This window comes from Thrips palmi, unplaced genomic scaffold, assembly GCF_012932325.1.
Source record: "Thrips palmi isolate BJ-2018 unplaced genomic scaffold, TpBJ-2018v1 HiC_scaffold_11, whole genome shotgun sequence".
Lineage (NCBI taxonomy): Eukaryota > Metazoa > Arthropoda > Insecta > Thysanoptera > Thripidae > Thrips > Thrips palmi.
This window is the reverse complement of record NW_023144622.1, coordinates 2,266,079-2,281,288: the sequence shown is the minus strand read 5'-3', so window position 1 is coordinate 2,281,288 and position 15,210 is coordinate 2,266,079. Positions and strand designations below refer to the sequence as shown.

General features: G+C 38.2%; 5 protein-coding genes across 6 annotated transcripts; 2 read left to right on the top strand and 3 right to left on the bottom strand.

Moving 5' to 3' along the window:
- The first annotated feature begins 14 nt into the window (after window positions 1–14).
- Window positions 15–3,594, top strand: LOC117639374 (centromere protein I-like). The gene is made up of 15 exons (XM_034374965.1): window positions 15–265; window positions 340–462; window positions 545–700; window positions 798–883; window positions 969–1,099; window positions 1,221–1,413; window positions 1,509–1,606; window positions 1,695–1,849; window positions 1,937–2,140; window positions 2,218–2,324; window positions 2,416–2,604; window positions 2,696–2,817; window positions 2,906–3,008; window positions 3,103–3,276; window positions 3,359–3,594. Exons 1-15 carry the CDS (start codon window positions 220–222, stop codon window positions 3,455–3,457), a joined length of 1,986 nt encoding a protein of 661 aa, XP_034230856.1. The 5' UTR covers window positions 15–219; the 3' UTR covers window positions 3,458–3,594.
- Window positions 3,437–5,130, bottom strand: LOC117639382. The gene is made up of 7 exons (XM_034374983.1): window positions 4,958–5,130; window positions 4,692–4,779; window positions 4,402–4,587; window positions 4,192–4,321; window positions 3,974–4,109; window positions 3,841–3,894; window positions 3,437–3,767 (listed from the first exon to the last, which is right to left on the bottom strand). The coding sequence occupies exons 1-7, from the start codon at window positions 4,967–4,969 to the stop codon at window positions 3,618–3,620; spliced, it is 756 nt and encodes a 251-aa protein (XP_034230874.1). The 5' UTR covers window positions 4,970–5,130; the 3' UTR covers window positions 3,437–3,617.
- A 131-nt stretch (window positions 5,131–5,261) lies between these two features.
- Window positions 5,262–8,122, bottom strand: LOC117639378 (NADH dehydrogenase [ubiquinone] flavoprotein 1, mitochondrial-like). The gene is made up of 9 exons (XM_034374973.1): window positions 7,970–8,122; window positions 7,390–7,457; window positions 7,152–7,296; window positions 6,980–7,073; window positions 6,693–6,891; window positions 6,375–6,605; window positions 6,060–6,292; window positions 5,665–5,983; window positions 5,262–5,557 (listed from the first exon to the last, which is right to left on the bottom strand). Exons 1-9 carry the CDS (start codon window positions 8,016–8,018, stop codon window positions 5,474–5,476), a joined length of 1,422 nt encoding a protein of 473 aa, XP_034230864.1. The 5' UTR covers window positions 8,019–8,122; the 3' UTR covers window positions 5,262–5,473.
- Window positions 8,123–8,336: 214 nt separating this feature from the next.
- LOC117639380 (RNA-binding protein NOB1) lies at window positions 8,337–10,438 on the top strand. Its single transcript, XM_034374974.1, has 7 exons — window positions 8,337–8,522; window positions 8,654–8,786; window positions 8,862–9,070; window positions 9,150–9,581; window positions 9,687–9,926; window positions 10,010–10,145; window positions 10,222–10,438. The coding sequence occupies exons 1-7, from the start codon at window positions 8,454–8,456 to the stop codon at window positions 10,341–10,343; spliced, it is 1,341 nt and encodes a 446-aa protein (XP_034230865.1). The 5' UTR covers window positions 8,337–8,453; the 3' UTR covers window positions 10,344–10,438.
- A 29-nt stretch (window positions 10,439–10,467) lies between these two features.
- LOC117639377 (ribonuclease P protein subunit p40-like) lies at window positions 10,468–15,085 on the bottom strand. Of its 2 annotated transcripts, XM_034374972.1 has the most exons (7): window positions 14,891–15,085; window positions 14,569–14,713; window positions 14,299–14,460; window positions 11,233–11,355; window positions 10,965–11,157; window positions 10,765–10,893; window positions 10,468–10,683 (listed from the first exon to the last, which is right to left on the bottom strand). In XM_034374972.1, the coding sequence occupies exons 1-7, from the start codon at window positions 15,011–15,013 to the stop codon at window positions 10,488–10,490; spliced, it is 1,071 nt and encodes a 356-aa protein (XP_034230863.1). In that variant the 5' UTR covers window positions 15,014–15,085; the 3' UTR covers window positions 10,468–10,487. The 2 variants fall into 2 exon arrangements, with proteins under 2 accessions (XP_034230863.1, XP_034230862.1); XM_034374971.1 differs by lacking the exons at window positions 10,468–10,683; window positions 10,765–10,893; window positions 10,965–11,157; ... (1 more) ...; window positions 14,569–14,713; window positions 14,891–15,085 and adding an exon at window positions 11,511–14,065 and having other exon boundaries at window positions 14,299–14,440.
- Window positions 15,086–15,210: the final 125 nt, after the last annotated feature.

The following is a 15,210-nucleotide window of genomic DNA, read 5'->3' as shown; positions in this document are numbered from 1 at the left end:
TGCGCGCTTTCCTTCGAAGACCGTTGAAGCTCGCGCCTGTTTTGCAAAAGCTCTTGGAGTCCTCAGAATTTTACTGTTATTGGTTGATTTAAAACTGATCGGATAGAAATTACTTCCAAAATACCGTAACTAATCTTCTGCCTTTGTAATTTTGGTGAAATATCTTCGAATGGTTTGGGGCACAAGAAATGTACACGGTATGATAGTGTCAACATAACCATGTCTACAGTCAGGAGGGCTATCACTTCTATTAAAAATCTCAATGGTAAGAGATTTACTCAAGTCTTCTACAACTAACATTCGGTGACAAGCGTCTAAATTTCATAAATTCTATTTCAGGCAAATTATCTGGGAATATTTACGAACATGCTCTAACCCAGCTACAGTCAGAAAGTGGTTTGTCAAATGACAACATCAAAACTTTGTTGTCGACATTGACAGATGACAAACTTTTGAAATGCCGTAAGTGGACCATGATTCATTCTGTTTTTCAAGTCATGTTGGAGTATCTTAAGCACGTCTCACATTTTTGAATCTGTTCTAGGAGCAACAAGTTTTCGGGATGTGTTGTTTTGCTGCATTCCTGAGAGTTCTATAAGCGGGGACGTTCTGGAAATTGGCTTGTTTTGGATGTTTGCCAATATTAAAAATGAATTTGTTGTTTCATCCAAGCTTAATGCTGTGTTGGATTGGGTTTCAGGTTCGGCTACTTCTTTGGAAGCATTTGTAGTTCATTATGCCATTGTTCTATCTAAAGTATGTTAGTTTTATTTTCTCTATTTTCTCTATTTCATCAGGACTTCTTGAGTTTGATCTTATTGATAAAACTGACATTGATGGTTACTATGAAATGTATTATGGAATGCTGCAAAGGGAGCAATGTGTAAGTTTCCTAGTCAAGTGCTCTTCAGCATATTAGTCTGTTTATCAGGCTGTCTTTCTTCACACCATTTAAATGTATTTTTCAGCAAAGTTCTGCCTGTAAACTGATCCACATGCTCACTCGCCCAGATGATGTTTACCGTGGGCGTGTGGAAAATATCATCAAATTATACAAAAAAGGTGGAGGCAGAGGGAAACATCTAGCTTATCTTATTGAGTGAGTAATACAGAGTGTGCCATTGGCAACAGTGTTGCATTATTTGGAGCTATTGTGCATAGTGTGATACTGCTCAAATTGTTCTCTTTCTGACTTAACACCTTTGTCTCTATTATTTCAGACTGTTCCGAACATATAAACCAGAACTTGTACCAGAAAATGTAAAATCTTTCAGCCGCGAAGCTGCTTTCAAAAAATTACTGCCAGGATTTAAACATATGCTGGAATCAGCTCATGAACGGCTGCAATCCGAAAACAATCATTTACGTTCTAAGAACAAAGGATTAGACTGGACTGCCGTTACTTTTAATAAAGTAAGTCTAAGATCTCAGCTTCTTTTGTTGTATTTATAATCTTCAGTATGGGGTTTTTATTTTGTGCTTCCCTTCCATTTTCTTTCAATTTCTAGAACAGAACTGCCATGCCTCTAATTCCCACTGCCATGTATGTCCACCTGGGTTCAGAACTGTATCGAGAAAAGAGACGCAAAGTTTTGGAATTTTTGGAGTGAGTGCAGGTTTTAAATTTTGAACTCAATTTTTGGGTAATTTATTTTTCTGTTTAATGTTTTCCTTTTTTTGTTATCTTTTTGCAGCAAGATATCCCTTGCTAGCTTTCATCTAACATGTGAACTACCCACCTCCATTTTGTCACTAATGCTGAATGAAGGTGGAATGCATTTTTTAGTTAATCATAACTCTGATGTCCATGCCCGATTCTCATCAGTTCTCTACTCCTGCTTACACTCAGGTAGGTTCTTTCTATTCTGTTTAATTAAAACTAAAAATATTTCCCTATTTTCTATATCTGTGTTGCAATTATCAAACTTTGTTGTAGTGTTTATACAAAACAACAAAAAAGTCTCTTATCAAGAGAGAGAACACTTTCTGAAACAATTGGTTGTTTTGGAAGATTATATGCAGCAAGGAATACCTGTTGTTTCTCGATTTCTTGCTTTTTACATAGTTTCATGGAATGGGCAAGATCATCAAAAATATATTTATCGACTACTTGAAAGAATAACATTGGTCAACTTTGCAGGTGAGTCTCTAACTGTGAGAACATTGCCACAAATTCCTTGTCTAACTACACCCAATGTGTTGCATGCAATTTTTCAGAATTTAATGACTGTATCCTTACACACCTGTACACCCTTTTCTTGTCTGGAGACATCAATGAAAAGACTATCATTGTCAAAACTCTGTCAGAGCTTCTACTCAATGTGGTATGTTTCCAAAATACATAGGATAAAAGATAAAACAACACTTATGTATTAATAAACATTAATAACTTGGCTTTTTAATGTACCTTTCTAGTATGTGAAGTGGTTAAAAAAGCGCCCCAGAGAGCATCAGTTTCTTGGAGAGAAATGGGAATGGGAAACCGAATTTGAGAATGTAGTTCCCCAACTCATCTCAGTTGTCACAAACTTTTGTGAGTTGGGTCTCCTAATAACGTCTAGTGACCCATTAATGCTTCATGCTACCCTATGCTTCTTTGAAATGGTAAGAACAATGTTTCACTGAGGATGGATTCAACAAAGAGGGGAGACACATAAATGAATGAAATCAAGTATTAATAGTATATTTTGTTTAGTTGGCAGATTTGCAACTTGAATCCAAGCATAAGCTAACAATTATTCCACCGTCTATCTTTTACCGCTGTCTCTTTTCATTGGACTTTTGCTCTCTGGTGAGAGGTTGTGATCTGCTGTTGAGGTGAGTCTTATGTTTTACACTTCTTTGACAGTGATTGTGATTCTCACCTAACTTGCTTTCTGTAATTAAATTTTGATTTCTGGAACAGATACAAAGACACCTCAGAAGATCTGGGTCCAAGCGGTCTTGAAAATGTTTCTTTGCTCAACAAGTATGCCTGTGATGTGTGGAACTGTCTGGTTACCAAAAAGGCAAGTTAACTTTGGTTACCTTAACCCCCCCACCTCTTTTTAATTTTTGAAGAGCCTTTGTTTTCTCATATGTACTTTCATGTTTCTTTCACAGGGATTTTCCAAGGCCCACCAGGGCTGCATTTTGGTGAAACATAAAAAACTGAAGGAGCTACTGCCTGCACATGCAGATTCAGTCTTCAGCCTAGAATATCACCCAGTCATGTTAGGATATGCACAACATTTGCAAGAAGTTGATGGCTCATCAGATGCTGTGCTTCAAGGGGAGGTAAGGTTTCTTTGTTAGTGATATAAAGTTAACCCACTGCTGTTGTATGCATTAATTCTGGTTGAACAATTTTTATTTCTAGCTTATAAAAGATGCCTTGATGCAGTCTTTTCCTGAACTTGGAGGCTGCTTAGCTGCATTGGAAAATAAATACTCTGAATATCATAGTGGATCTTCCTGAGTTGTACGTTTATTCACATTTGCTAATATTTATAATCAAAGAGCTAACACAGATTGACCATGTAAAAACTAAAAATAATAAAAGTATTTATAAAAGTATATATAATGTCACATGAAATAAAATTTTTGTTGAAAGGACTCGCCTATACTCCAATTCTTAACTAAACCAAGTCACGTAATCTTACTAGAGTGGGGTCATGAGGATTTCTTGATATTAGGTTACATCGCAATAAAAATTCCACGTCATCCGGTGACGCTTCGTCAATGCAAATATAAGGATCATTTCCTGGCTGGGATGCCTTGAGTGCCTCCTGAGAATAGAAAGAGTACATGTTTAAGATAGAACTTTGTGTGCTAAATCTCATAACATTAGGAGTCACTTACCGACAGGATATCTTGAATATATGAATCTGGGCACAATTCTGCAGTCACATAACGCTACAAAAACAAAAAAGTTTATTCAAACCAGACTGCACCATAGTATTCCACTTGGGGAAAGTTAATGTAACACACATACTGTATCTTTCACAATCCGAGCTCTGTGCTCTTTAATTCTCTTTCCTATCTCTTCAAGCTTAAATTTTTTTTTCATTTCGCCTGATGTAGTTCGAGTAGTTACAATCCTCTCAAGTTCTTCTGTCTTACGTTCCAACCTGCAAAGGAACAGGGATACAAAGAATGTGGTATGAGGGTGGTATGTAGTATGTGGGTGAGGTTGTAAATTAAATAACTTACTCTTTGTTAACATCCTGAAGTTGAGCAAGTTGAGAAGTCATGCGTTCAATGCTCTCCCTATCCTTCTTCACCCTGTCTAGTAATTTAGATCTCAATTCAAGGGATACATGGCCACTTTGAAGTGGCTCACCTGTATAAAATAATGCATCAAGTAAGACCAAAAGTCTAAACCCAACAGTTACATAAAGAATAAATGGTATTTTGACAAACCAAGTGGTGCCATATCTTCAACACTTTTGCAAAGTCCTTCCATCATGCTCTTCTTTGATCTTGTCTGAACATCACTTTGATTGCTGTTCATCCTTTTGAGACTTTTGAGAAGAGCTCCCCAGGACTGCCTCGGCTGATTTTCATTAGCATGACTTCTTGCATTTTCTACAAAACCTTCAGCTTCACCTATGAACAAATCAAGAACGAAAAAACAACAAATAGCATGAAAATCACGCAGAAAAAAAGACATAGCTACACGGGATCATTAGAGGAAAGGATCATTCACTTACTTAAATCAGCCAAAAGTAAAATGTAAATTTCTGACATAGTAGGTAGCTGTTCATTGTCCATCTGTGGGTTGACAGCGTCTTCTGAGCCCTGTAAACAAAGCCCATGATGTCATGGGACAAATTTGTTACTCTAGAAATCTACTACAAGAATATTATGAGAAACGACGGTTCAGTTGATCAAAATCACCGCCTCCGATACAAAATAGTGGAAAATATAACGCATCGAATAGGTTAGGAGACAACGTAAACAAGGACTCTTGGCCTACCGTGTCATTCATGTTTACAGGTAAGTTACGGAATGCACGTAACTGTCTCAATTATTTCAAAAACACAAACTAGACACTGGCAATGGCCCTGGCTTAGAAGAGCAGAGAAAAGTAACAGCAGCTTGTGTGACTTGGAAACAAATAAATAATTCTTTGCATTCGAGAGAGAGTTGGCGCCATCCAGTGCTGCCAATTGCCAATGCCACCAACGTAAATCACGAAAGATCCCCAGTCCCCTCTTGGAAGATAGCTTGTATTTTATGATGTCATGGGTCGAATAAGAGGCAAAAGCATCGAAACCTGGTTGAAATTTCCTAATTTTGTTTATTAATATCATTATTTCACACGAAATAACATAGAGGGAGAAAAAGCTTTGAAATTAATTTGTACAATAAATACTCCTGTTTAAATTCTGATATTTGCCATAATTATACAGATGTCTATGTACATGGGGTGCAGCACTAGAATTCCAGGTGCAACAGAAATCTTCCTAGACATGAATGCTAAAGATTAAATCTAATTGCTGGCTGAAGCAGCCTTTTTCTCTTCGAATTGCTTCATTCTGTCTTCAATCACAGGCCTAAAGTGACGAATAAGTCCCTGCAAAAAAAAAAACAAAAAAATAAAGTTTTGTGTAAACACACAGTGACCTCAAGGAGCAGAAAGTTACATAACTACAAAACACTTGACAAAAATGAAACACCTACCTGAACAGGCCAGGCTGCACCATCTCCCAAAGCACAGATTGTGTGACCTTCAATCTGCTTGCTCAACTCCCACAGCATGTCTATTTCAGATGGCTGAGCATTACCAGTGACAAATCGGTGAATAATTTTGTTCATCCAATTGATTCCCTCACGGCAGGGAGTGCACTGACCACATGACTCATGCTTGTAAAATTCAATAAGTCGAGCAATCGCCTTGATAACATCCGTTTGTTTATTCATAACAATTATGGCTGCAGTTCCCAAAGATGTTTGAGCAGCCACTAGACCGTCGAAGTCCATCATAACATCCTCACAGACACTGAAACCATATCATTTTAGAATGGAATCCAACCAATAAGATATTTCTCGGATAATAATGAGAAGCTGGAACTCACTGTTTAGGAATGAGAGGAGTCGATGAGCCACCCGGAATAATGGCAAGTAAGTTGTCCCATCCTCCAGTCACGTCTCCTGCGTGAATCTGAATCAGCTCCTTCAGGGGAATGGACATTTCCTCCTCCACAGTGCAAGGCCTATTTACATGTCCAGAGATGTTGAAAAGCTTCGTTCCAGAATTACGAGACCTTCCAAAACTGGCAAACCATACGCCACCTCGCCTACAAATGCTCTGAAAGTACAGAAAACAAGATGCAATAAAAATGTATTCCTTAACTCATAATGTCATTTCTAATGGAGTGAGTCTGGTTTACCGGTGCAACAGCCACAGTTTCCACGTTAGAGACAGTTGTGGGGCACCCAAACACTCCCACATCAGCTGGGAATGGAGGCTTCAGGCGAGGTTTCCCCTGTTTGCCCTCAATGGATTCAATGAGAGCTGTTTCCTCACCACAGATGTATGCTCCAGCACCACGGTGCATGAACACATCAAAATCGTATCCAGAACCACAGGCATTCTTTCCCAAGAAACCAGCCTGGTATGCCTAGGGTACACAAAATGTGCCAACCGTTAAAAAGACATTACAAGAAATTTTCTTCAGATGTACATATAGTTAAATATGATCAATTACCTCACTAATTGCTACTTGCATGTTGGAGGCTTCATTGTAGAACTCTCCTCTTATATAAATGTAAGCAGCCTTGGCACCCATGGCCCTTCCTGCCACCAAACAGCCCTCAACCAGCTTGTGTGGGTCATGCCTCATGATCTCTCGGTCCTTGCAGGTACCAGGCTCACCTTCATCGGCATTCACCACCAGATATTTGGGCCTGGACAGATTTCATGAAGTTGTCAGAACATATTAATTTAGTAGAGTAGAATCTTATACCTTTGGTGCCAAAATAAAGTGGCACACACCTTCCATCTGACGGCTTATTCATGAAGCTCCATTTCATTCCTGTGGGGAAACCAGCTCCTCCACGGCCACGGAGACCGGATGTTTTCATCTCATCTTTAAAGTAAAACGACAAAAATTAGTAGAACTAACATAAAGATTAAGAAAGTGGGTAAGTACATTTAAAATATTTACTCAGAATCCAGTCTGTTCCTTTCAGCAAAATTTCCTTGGTTTTGTACCAATCACCACGCTTCATGGCTCCCTTGAGGCGCCAGTCATGGCGACCATATAAATTGGTGAAAATGCGATCTTCATCGCTGAGAGGACCAAACTTGGTCTGCAATAAGATTAAAATAAGATCAATTTCATAAAGCGAAAAAATAAGGCTTGGATACTCATATAACTTAATTTTCTTTTCAGTTTAACACACCTTAGTTTGAGCTGGAGGTTGGCCAGTGTTGTGGCGAACTTGCACTGTCGCAAGCTGGGTGAGTGGACCTATAGGTAGATAGACATAGGGCAAAAACTTTAAAATCCAAGTAAAAAAGCAAATTACTATTGAGGTTTTTCACAAATTGTGCAATAGTCCCATTAATCATAAAGAGAAAGTATATAGACGGATACAAGAAGAAGATATGCTAAAATTGAGGCTGCTTGACAATGTGCAACATAAGAAATGTATTGAAATTGATGTTTGAAAGAACGCACTTGGATCTGGTAGGATCAACTCAATCTACCTCACTAGCAAGATGGAAATGATTCAAGCGTGCGCAAGCGCAACCATACGCAAATAAATGATTAAGAATTGAATGCAAAATCGTTTCTTAGTTCTAGCCGTAGTGAGACGTGAATAATACTCGTTTTAAATCTAAAACGCAATGAGATAATTACGTAACTAAGGTTAGGGTTCGAAAATTTCACAACAAAAGCATTGACAGTAAGGAACATCAGCGTGAAACACTCCAGGAGAGGTCAAAACAAAACAGGACGATTTTAACGACACTTCTTACCAAAATTGCCCTTGGGAAAGCAATTCAGGCGACTCAGCGGACCAGCCATTTTCGCGAAGTTGTACAGCAGCTGATGCCCGTCGACTGACGACAAATGTCGTTTCTTGGTATTTTTGTTTTTCGCACCTCCTTACCAAACTTGGAAACCGAGTGTCTCCATGCTGGAAAGAACTTTTCCTGTTTCATTTGACTTTGCTGGCTGTGACTGATTTTTTTTCAAGAGTGAATAAATCATAATTTTACTAAGCAAGTAACTCAGTCCTTGTTGGCAAATAAAACATTGCCGGTGATACTTTGAATTGGGATGGAAATTTCTTCGGGTTAGGTTGACAGAATTGTAACTGTCGGCTGCTAGGACAAGACAAAGGACAAACGGAAAACAACAACAACTGATGCGGCTGCTGCTGCAGTTGTGGAGCAGAAGCTCAATCAACGTGGTCCTGTAGTGGAAATGTTGGCTGAGAAATAAGCGTGTATCAAGAACATGGAGTCCAAGAAAATCGAGTATTTAGTCGTTGATACCGGTGCTTTTCTGAAGGATGCTGCCATCCAGGTAAATTTACTTACTGTCTAGAAATAAGGGGATTTATGTCACAGTGCGCACGTGTGCTCATCTTGGAAGGTTATGGGGTATTCTATATATGATTGGTAGCTTCAAGTGATCAAATTATTTTTATTTTTCAGGACCTTGGTGAAAATGTGATAACGTGTCAAGAAGTTATTAATGAAGTGACAAACTCAAGACAACTCCGCAGATTAGTAGTTCTCCCATATGAACTCCAAGTGAAGGATGTATTTCCTGAAAATGTCCACTTTGGTAAGTTCATTTGGTTCCTACTTTTGTCTTTCTATCTCTTGATCTTATCAATGAACTTTTTTACCTGTCTTTCAGTCACTGAGTTCTCTAAGAAAACTGGTGATTACTGCAGCTTGTCAGCCACAGACATAAAGGTTATTGCATTAACTTATCAATTAGAGAAACAGATAGTTGGTAGCGATCATTTGAAAAGTGCTCCGGAAACCCAAAGAACTATCACCTTTCAAAATCGTCCTACTGTCGATCTCAAAGACATTGCAGGATTTTACATTCCTGCTTCTGCGGTACGTGTAAGATTTTCTCCTTTTCAACCTTTTCTGCAAGACAGTTCCAAAAGTTTGCAATTAATTATTATTTACACAGGGAAATGTGAAAGGGGAAAATGAAGATGGAGAATGTTCAGCTGCACTAAGTGAAAAGTTCTCCAACTTACAATGCACTGAGATTTCGGGAGACAATGACAAAGAAATCATTGATTCAGATACTTCAGAATGTCCTGAAGAAGATGACAGCAAGGTTGAAAATGATCAGCTGTTAGAAGAGGTTGACCCTTCATCAGTGCTTGTCAAAATTGAGGAGCCGGGCTCACCCAAGCCTAAATCAGACAGTGCTCAAGAGTATGATGAGAGTGATGAGGGGGAGGAAAGCTGCGATAGTGAAGAAGATACTGACGATGATGGAGGTGCATGGATTACCCCAAGTAACTTGAGTCGAGCTAAGAAGCAGATGAATGCTGATGTTGAAGAAGAAAAATCTGTCAAAGTTGCCTGTATAACAACAGATTTTGCCATGCAGGTTTGTGTTTGATAGCTCTTTCTCCTTTTGAATTGAATAGTTTATGGCAATCAGACTATATTTTTGTATTTTCTCACACTAATCATGTTTTCTGTTCTCTTGCAGAATGTTTTGAAGCAGATTGGGTTAAATATTGCATCAGTGGATGGTCGCGTCATAAAACAGCTCAGGACATTTATTCTTCGCTGCTATGGGTGCTTTAAAACTACAAGTATCATGACAAAAGTGTTCTGTCCTCACTGTGGGCACTCAACACTCAAGAGAGTAGCCGTTTCTGTCGAACCTGATGGTTCTCAGAAGATCCATATCAATTTTAAGAAACCCCTTAGTACCAAAGGGAAAAAGGTTAGTTCTAAGTTTTTAATTGACTGATTTCTGCATTAATACAAGGTTTAAGAGTTAATTTTTGAGCTAACCTTTGATTGCAGTATTCATTGCCAACATTTCAAGGAGGAAAGCATTCCAACAACCCAATTATCTTTGCTGATCAACCAATGCCTGATCAGAGACCAACCCGTGTTGCCAAAACCAAGACTAACATCCTTGATGCTGATTATATTCCAGGTGTGAACTTAAACAAATGTTTTTGAGAAGTTTATTTTCCATTAACATTTATTAATATGGTTTGTACCTTAAACAGGATTTTCTCCCTTCGCGCTGCGTGACACTACTTCCAAATCGGCCATGTTGGGTATCCGTGGCAACCAAGAAATGAAACATTGGATGCGGAGCAACCCAAATGGAAGAAGGAAAAAGAAGTAAATTTTGTATGTTATCTAAACTTTATACTGTTATTTAAGAATCTTAACTTTAAGTCAATTTATATTCAGTCCACAATAAATTAATGTGTGTCTGTACCTTGTGTTCTCTGAGTGAAACAATTTCATCATGCTTTTCAAAACCTATCTATTTTATTAGCTTGTTATTGCTGGAGTAAGAAGTCAACACAAATGCATTTTTAGGCTTCATGACAATAGTGTAACTGTTATCACCATCTGAATAGAAATTATGTGGCTTAAAGTTCCAACCAACTGGAACGTCTGAAAAGCCCTGAACATAGATGCTAATCCAGGGAATTGTGTCACGATCATTGAAATATTCCCTGCAATAAAATAGACATTAAACTATTGCGTTATCTTAAAAACTTCCTCTCATGGTGATAAATGACTTAAAATTTACTCACCTCAATGATTGAAACAGGCGATTTATTTGAAGTCTGGTAAAGAATCCTGTCCAGTTCAAGTAAGCCACTTGTCCACACTCAACAGTCTCTTCAGGGCCTTGATATGAACTTAAAAACTCATTTTCAGAACTGCTCAAAAGAAACAACCGTCATTAATAACTCTGTTCAAAACCTGCACTAAAGATTTTTTTTTAAGTCACCTTTTAGCATTGAGGCTAAAAGCACCTAGCCATTCCAGCATTTCTTCAATGGAGCACTGTTTGTCGGGTGGATAAAGAAGTGGAGTGGCCACATTGAAGTTCAGTCTCTGATAAAACTTTGGTTTACAAACTTCAATGTTGAGGCCTCTCTCTGATAAGTAGGAGGCAACAGAGGAGGGACAAATTTTTTCATCTGCAACAGAAATAAATTGATGAGAGGATGTATCAAAACATGGCAAGACAGCTCATAAATGTAAGGGCAAATGACCTTGGGGTTCCCACGACAAAATAACAGTAAAGGACTGGAGACAATTCTTCAGACAGTCATATGCTCGCTCATAGTTCTTCTTTCCTGGTTGGAAATGACTAGCAGTGATGTCCAGAACTACAACTGTTTTAAAAGACATCAACAAAGAAAAATAAAATTAAAAAAGGATTTAACAATTTGCACCATCAAATACAAAGGGATTTACAAATTCTTGGAATGTGGTAGGCAATAGCAGGATCAAGGGCAAAAGGAAAATATTAATGTTCAAACAGGCAATAAATGTACTTAGATATTTGTTTATAGAGACAACTGAGTTACAATCACATCCATATTTGTCATAAGTACAAAGGTACATTGATACATATGCATACATTAACTGTTAATCAGATCTACCTTGGCCCGGGCCTGGATGGTTCAGATCAACTTCACCCAGGAGGTGCTGGACCAACTTAATTAAGGTTTAAAGATCAGCCCGGCCTCCCTCTACAGACCTGGACCACACATTAGTCACACAGCAAGGCACTTGAAAAGTCATTTCCATTCATCACTCTACCACTTTTTGCTTAAAAGTAATATCACAACCAACTTAACAGAACAATCACATTCAACCTTCAGTTCAAACAAAATAACTTAAACATATAAAACAAATGGCAGAAGAAACAAAAAAAAAATCAGGCCAGTTGCATGAAGCTATGCTATCTACAACAAAAATGACAACTCACCATATTTCATCACAGATGCAAATTTGGTCAGTACAAGAAATATTACATGCAATGCTCATGACTTTTGACCTGAGACAAAAAAGCCGGAGCACTATCAGTCTGCAATCGTCCTATAAACTTTTAATTGATGATCCAGTTAAAACACAGCAAAATAAAATTAATTAGACAGAGAAAGCAGCAAGAGCAAAGCCTATGGTTAACTTATACCTGTAATCCAAAAATAAAGTTAGCCTGGCCCAAACTATTAAAACAAATAAGTATATACATTCCTTCTCAAGTAATACATTGGTACCAAAAAAAAATCAACAGCAAAAACAATTCAAAATGCTTGACAACACAACAGCAACAAAACAAAATAAAAAGTTCAAAAACTAAGGCGTATTTTAAAACAAAACAAATTACTGCTTTACAGCAACAACCCCAGAGCATCAAAGCAAGTCAAAAAGTTACATAAAGAATACAAAAGCTGAAACCTCTGTCTAGGAGGATGAAATAACCCCAGCAGTCTAATATGATAGGGTAGGACGGATGTCTAAATCTATGTTTTTCTCAAGAATTTCAGTACGGAAGGCAGCAAGTTCACGCTTTGATATACCTGCCCAGCTCTCTAGTTCAGATAGCACTCGTAAATTTTCACAGTGTGTCATTAGAAGTGCTACAGTATGCATACTAAGATCGTCACTGTATAGTATTCTTAGTTCTTCAAGTTTCTTCATTGGATTTACTGCAAGAACCTTAGCCATAATGGCATCTCCTATTCCAGTTGAAGATCCAAGCTGAATGAAACGGATATTGAAACAATTTGATAACAGAAACTCAAGGTGAGCTTGAGCACAATCTGCAATGCAAGTAACTTTTTCCAAATGTCTGAAAGGTGGTATTTGAAGGGTTCGTAAAGATAATGATGAATGGTCCATGAACTCGCAATTGTACAACACAAGTTTCTTCAGGACAGGGCAAAACTGGCTGATGTATATCAAGGCATTTAGATCAATTTCTTCAACATGCTCTAAGTGCAGCCATGTTAAATTGGATCCCTTCACTTCGAGCAGAGATTTAATATTATCAGAGAAAAAGTCACATGAAAGAAGTTTCAGCTCAGTCAGCTGTTGCAAGTGAGACAAGACATTCAAGTCGCTAATTCTTTCATCATGAAAGATTGAAACATGAGTCACATAAGGACACATCTCAATCAGTAGATAAAGGTGAGAAGTTGTAACATCACGACTTTGCAAATAGCGGAGCTTAAAGGGACCCTGAAATTTTGAACTTCCTCTAATTCGTTCCAGAATGTGACCAAATTCATCACAACGGCCTAAATCTTCAAGCTGTGGCAAACTGGAAAGAAGAATAGCGTACCCTTCAACAGTTACAGATGTTCGATATAAAAGTAACTGTTTCAGCTTCATGCAGTTTAACAATGAAGGCACACTTCGGTCTGTAACTGAGCGGGAGGATGTAACATCTAGTTTTTGCAACATAGTACAATTTTGTCCCACTACAGATAAGATATGATCAGTGCAGTCAAAGCAAAGACACAAAGAGACAAGATGTTTCATTTGCACCACACCACTGAGAATAGATTTCTCTATATCAGAAGTTTCCCAACCACCTGAACCAGATCCAAGATTGAGGACCTCCAAACCAGTCATTTTGTACAAATTTTGGTAGAGGATATTTCTCATTACTTTAGGCCACGCTGAAAAATCAATGCTTTTCAACTGAGGATGTATGGCTACAAGAGTCATTCTTACCACAACATTCATTCGGGCAACAAATATAGATATGGGAAGACAGTGATCAAAATAGGCCCGAGTTTCCACAATTAGCTCATTGACTGTCTCTAGAACAACTTGAGAGAGCTTGTCAAATAGATACCAAGGAACATTTCCAAATAGAGCTTCATTCAACCTTTCTAAACTACTCTGGAGCAAAATTGTTCCTGCCTCAGAAGTTTCATGAGGAGTATCAGCCACCGAATGTATCACATGCTGGCCCATAGTCAAGACAACACGGCGGATGCTTTTCATAGCAAGATCCTGAAGAGAACCAGGAGCCTTTTTGCCTGGCATGGTGAATGCTTTTATTTTATAGTGGAGTTGTGGTTTGAGCTGAAAGAGACAAGGGCCATGACAGATCATCAAAACCCTTCAAGAGATGGAACTGCTCCCCAAGATTCAGTTTAATGAGTTGAATTTAGTACAATTAATTAATGAACCAAAACGAGTAAGACCATGAGGGGCTGTCTTCATTGGGACAGTTTAGAGATTACAAAACCTGTGAATAGCCTTCCCATACATATACTTAATGAATCGTTAATGAATGACTCAGCTGTGATACTCACCAAATCTCAGGTGGTTCTTGTTTTTTGATGGAATAGCTTTACCCTCAAGGCCTAATTCTTGATAACTTTCTTTATCTAATGAAAGAATCAGCTTTCCATCAATAATGGACAAGCAATTGTCCAGATCAACACAGGAGTCAATGCTCAGTATGGAGAGATGACCTGAAACGACGTTAAAAAAAGCAATGTAGGAAACTAAATTCTCAAGGTTGACAAGGGGTTATTTAGGGAAAGTACATTGAATACTACAGATGAATGTTCCATCCTTACCACTTTTGACAAAGGCGTTAATGAATTCCTGATCGATGAATTCGTGTGCTGAAATGCTGTTTACTTTGTAGTATTCATTATCCGATGACAACGATTCTACAATATCATGAGGGACTTGAGGGGTGTCAGGAAGAACAACAGAAACCTGTAAAAACAAAATGAAAATATGAACTGGGACCACCTGCACTTCGTCTTCAATGCACTTAGTGTACTCAAAGTGACAAAACATGAGTGCATCGTTTATTCGTAATTATTGCACACACTTGTGCATGGTTCTAGATAATTATAACCTACAAAAAACAACAACATAGGATTAACAAACCAAGTGATTGAAGTGATGATTCTTGACCACACTATCAATATCAGCACACGAGTCAAGAGAACCTTCGCGGACTTTCAAACTATTTCTAGGAGGATCAAAAGCCCAAACTTCGGGGGCTAACATTTCGTTTTCTCCGCACTAGGAACGAATGCAACAACAACAACAACATTGCTTCATGTTGTTTGTTTACATTGTTCAAGAAATTTATAGAGGGCTCCGACAGACAGCTTAGCAAACCTGATCAATGTACCTTCCCCTTTCCATTTCAGATTTCATTGGGCTTTGTAGGCCCGCAATGAATTAACAGCTCATAAATTCAT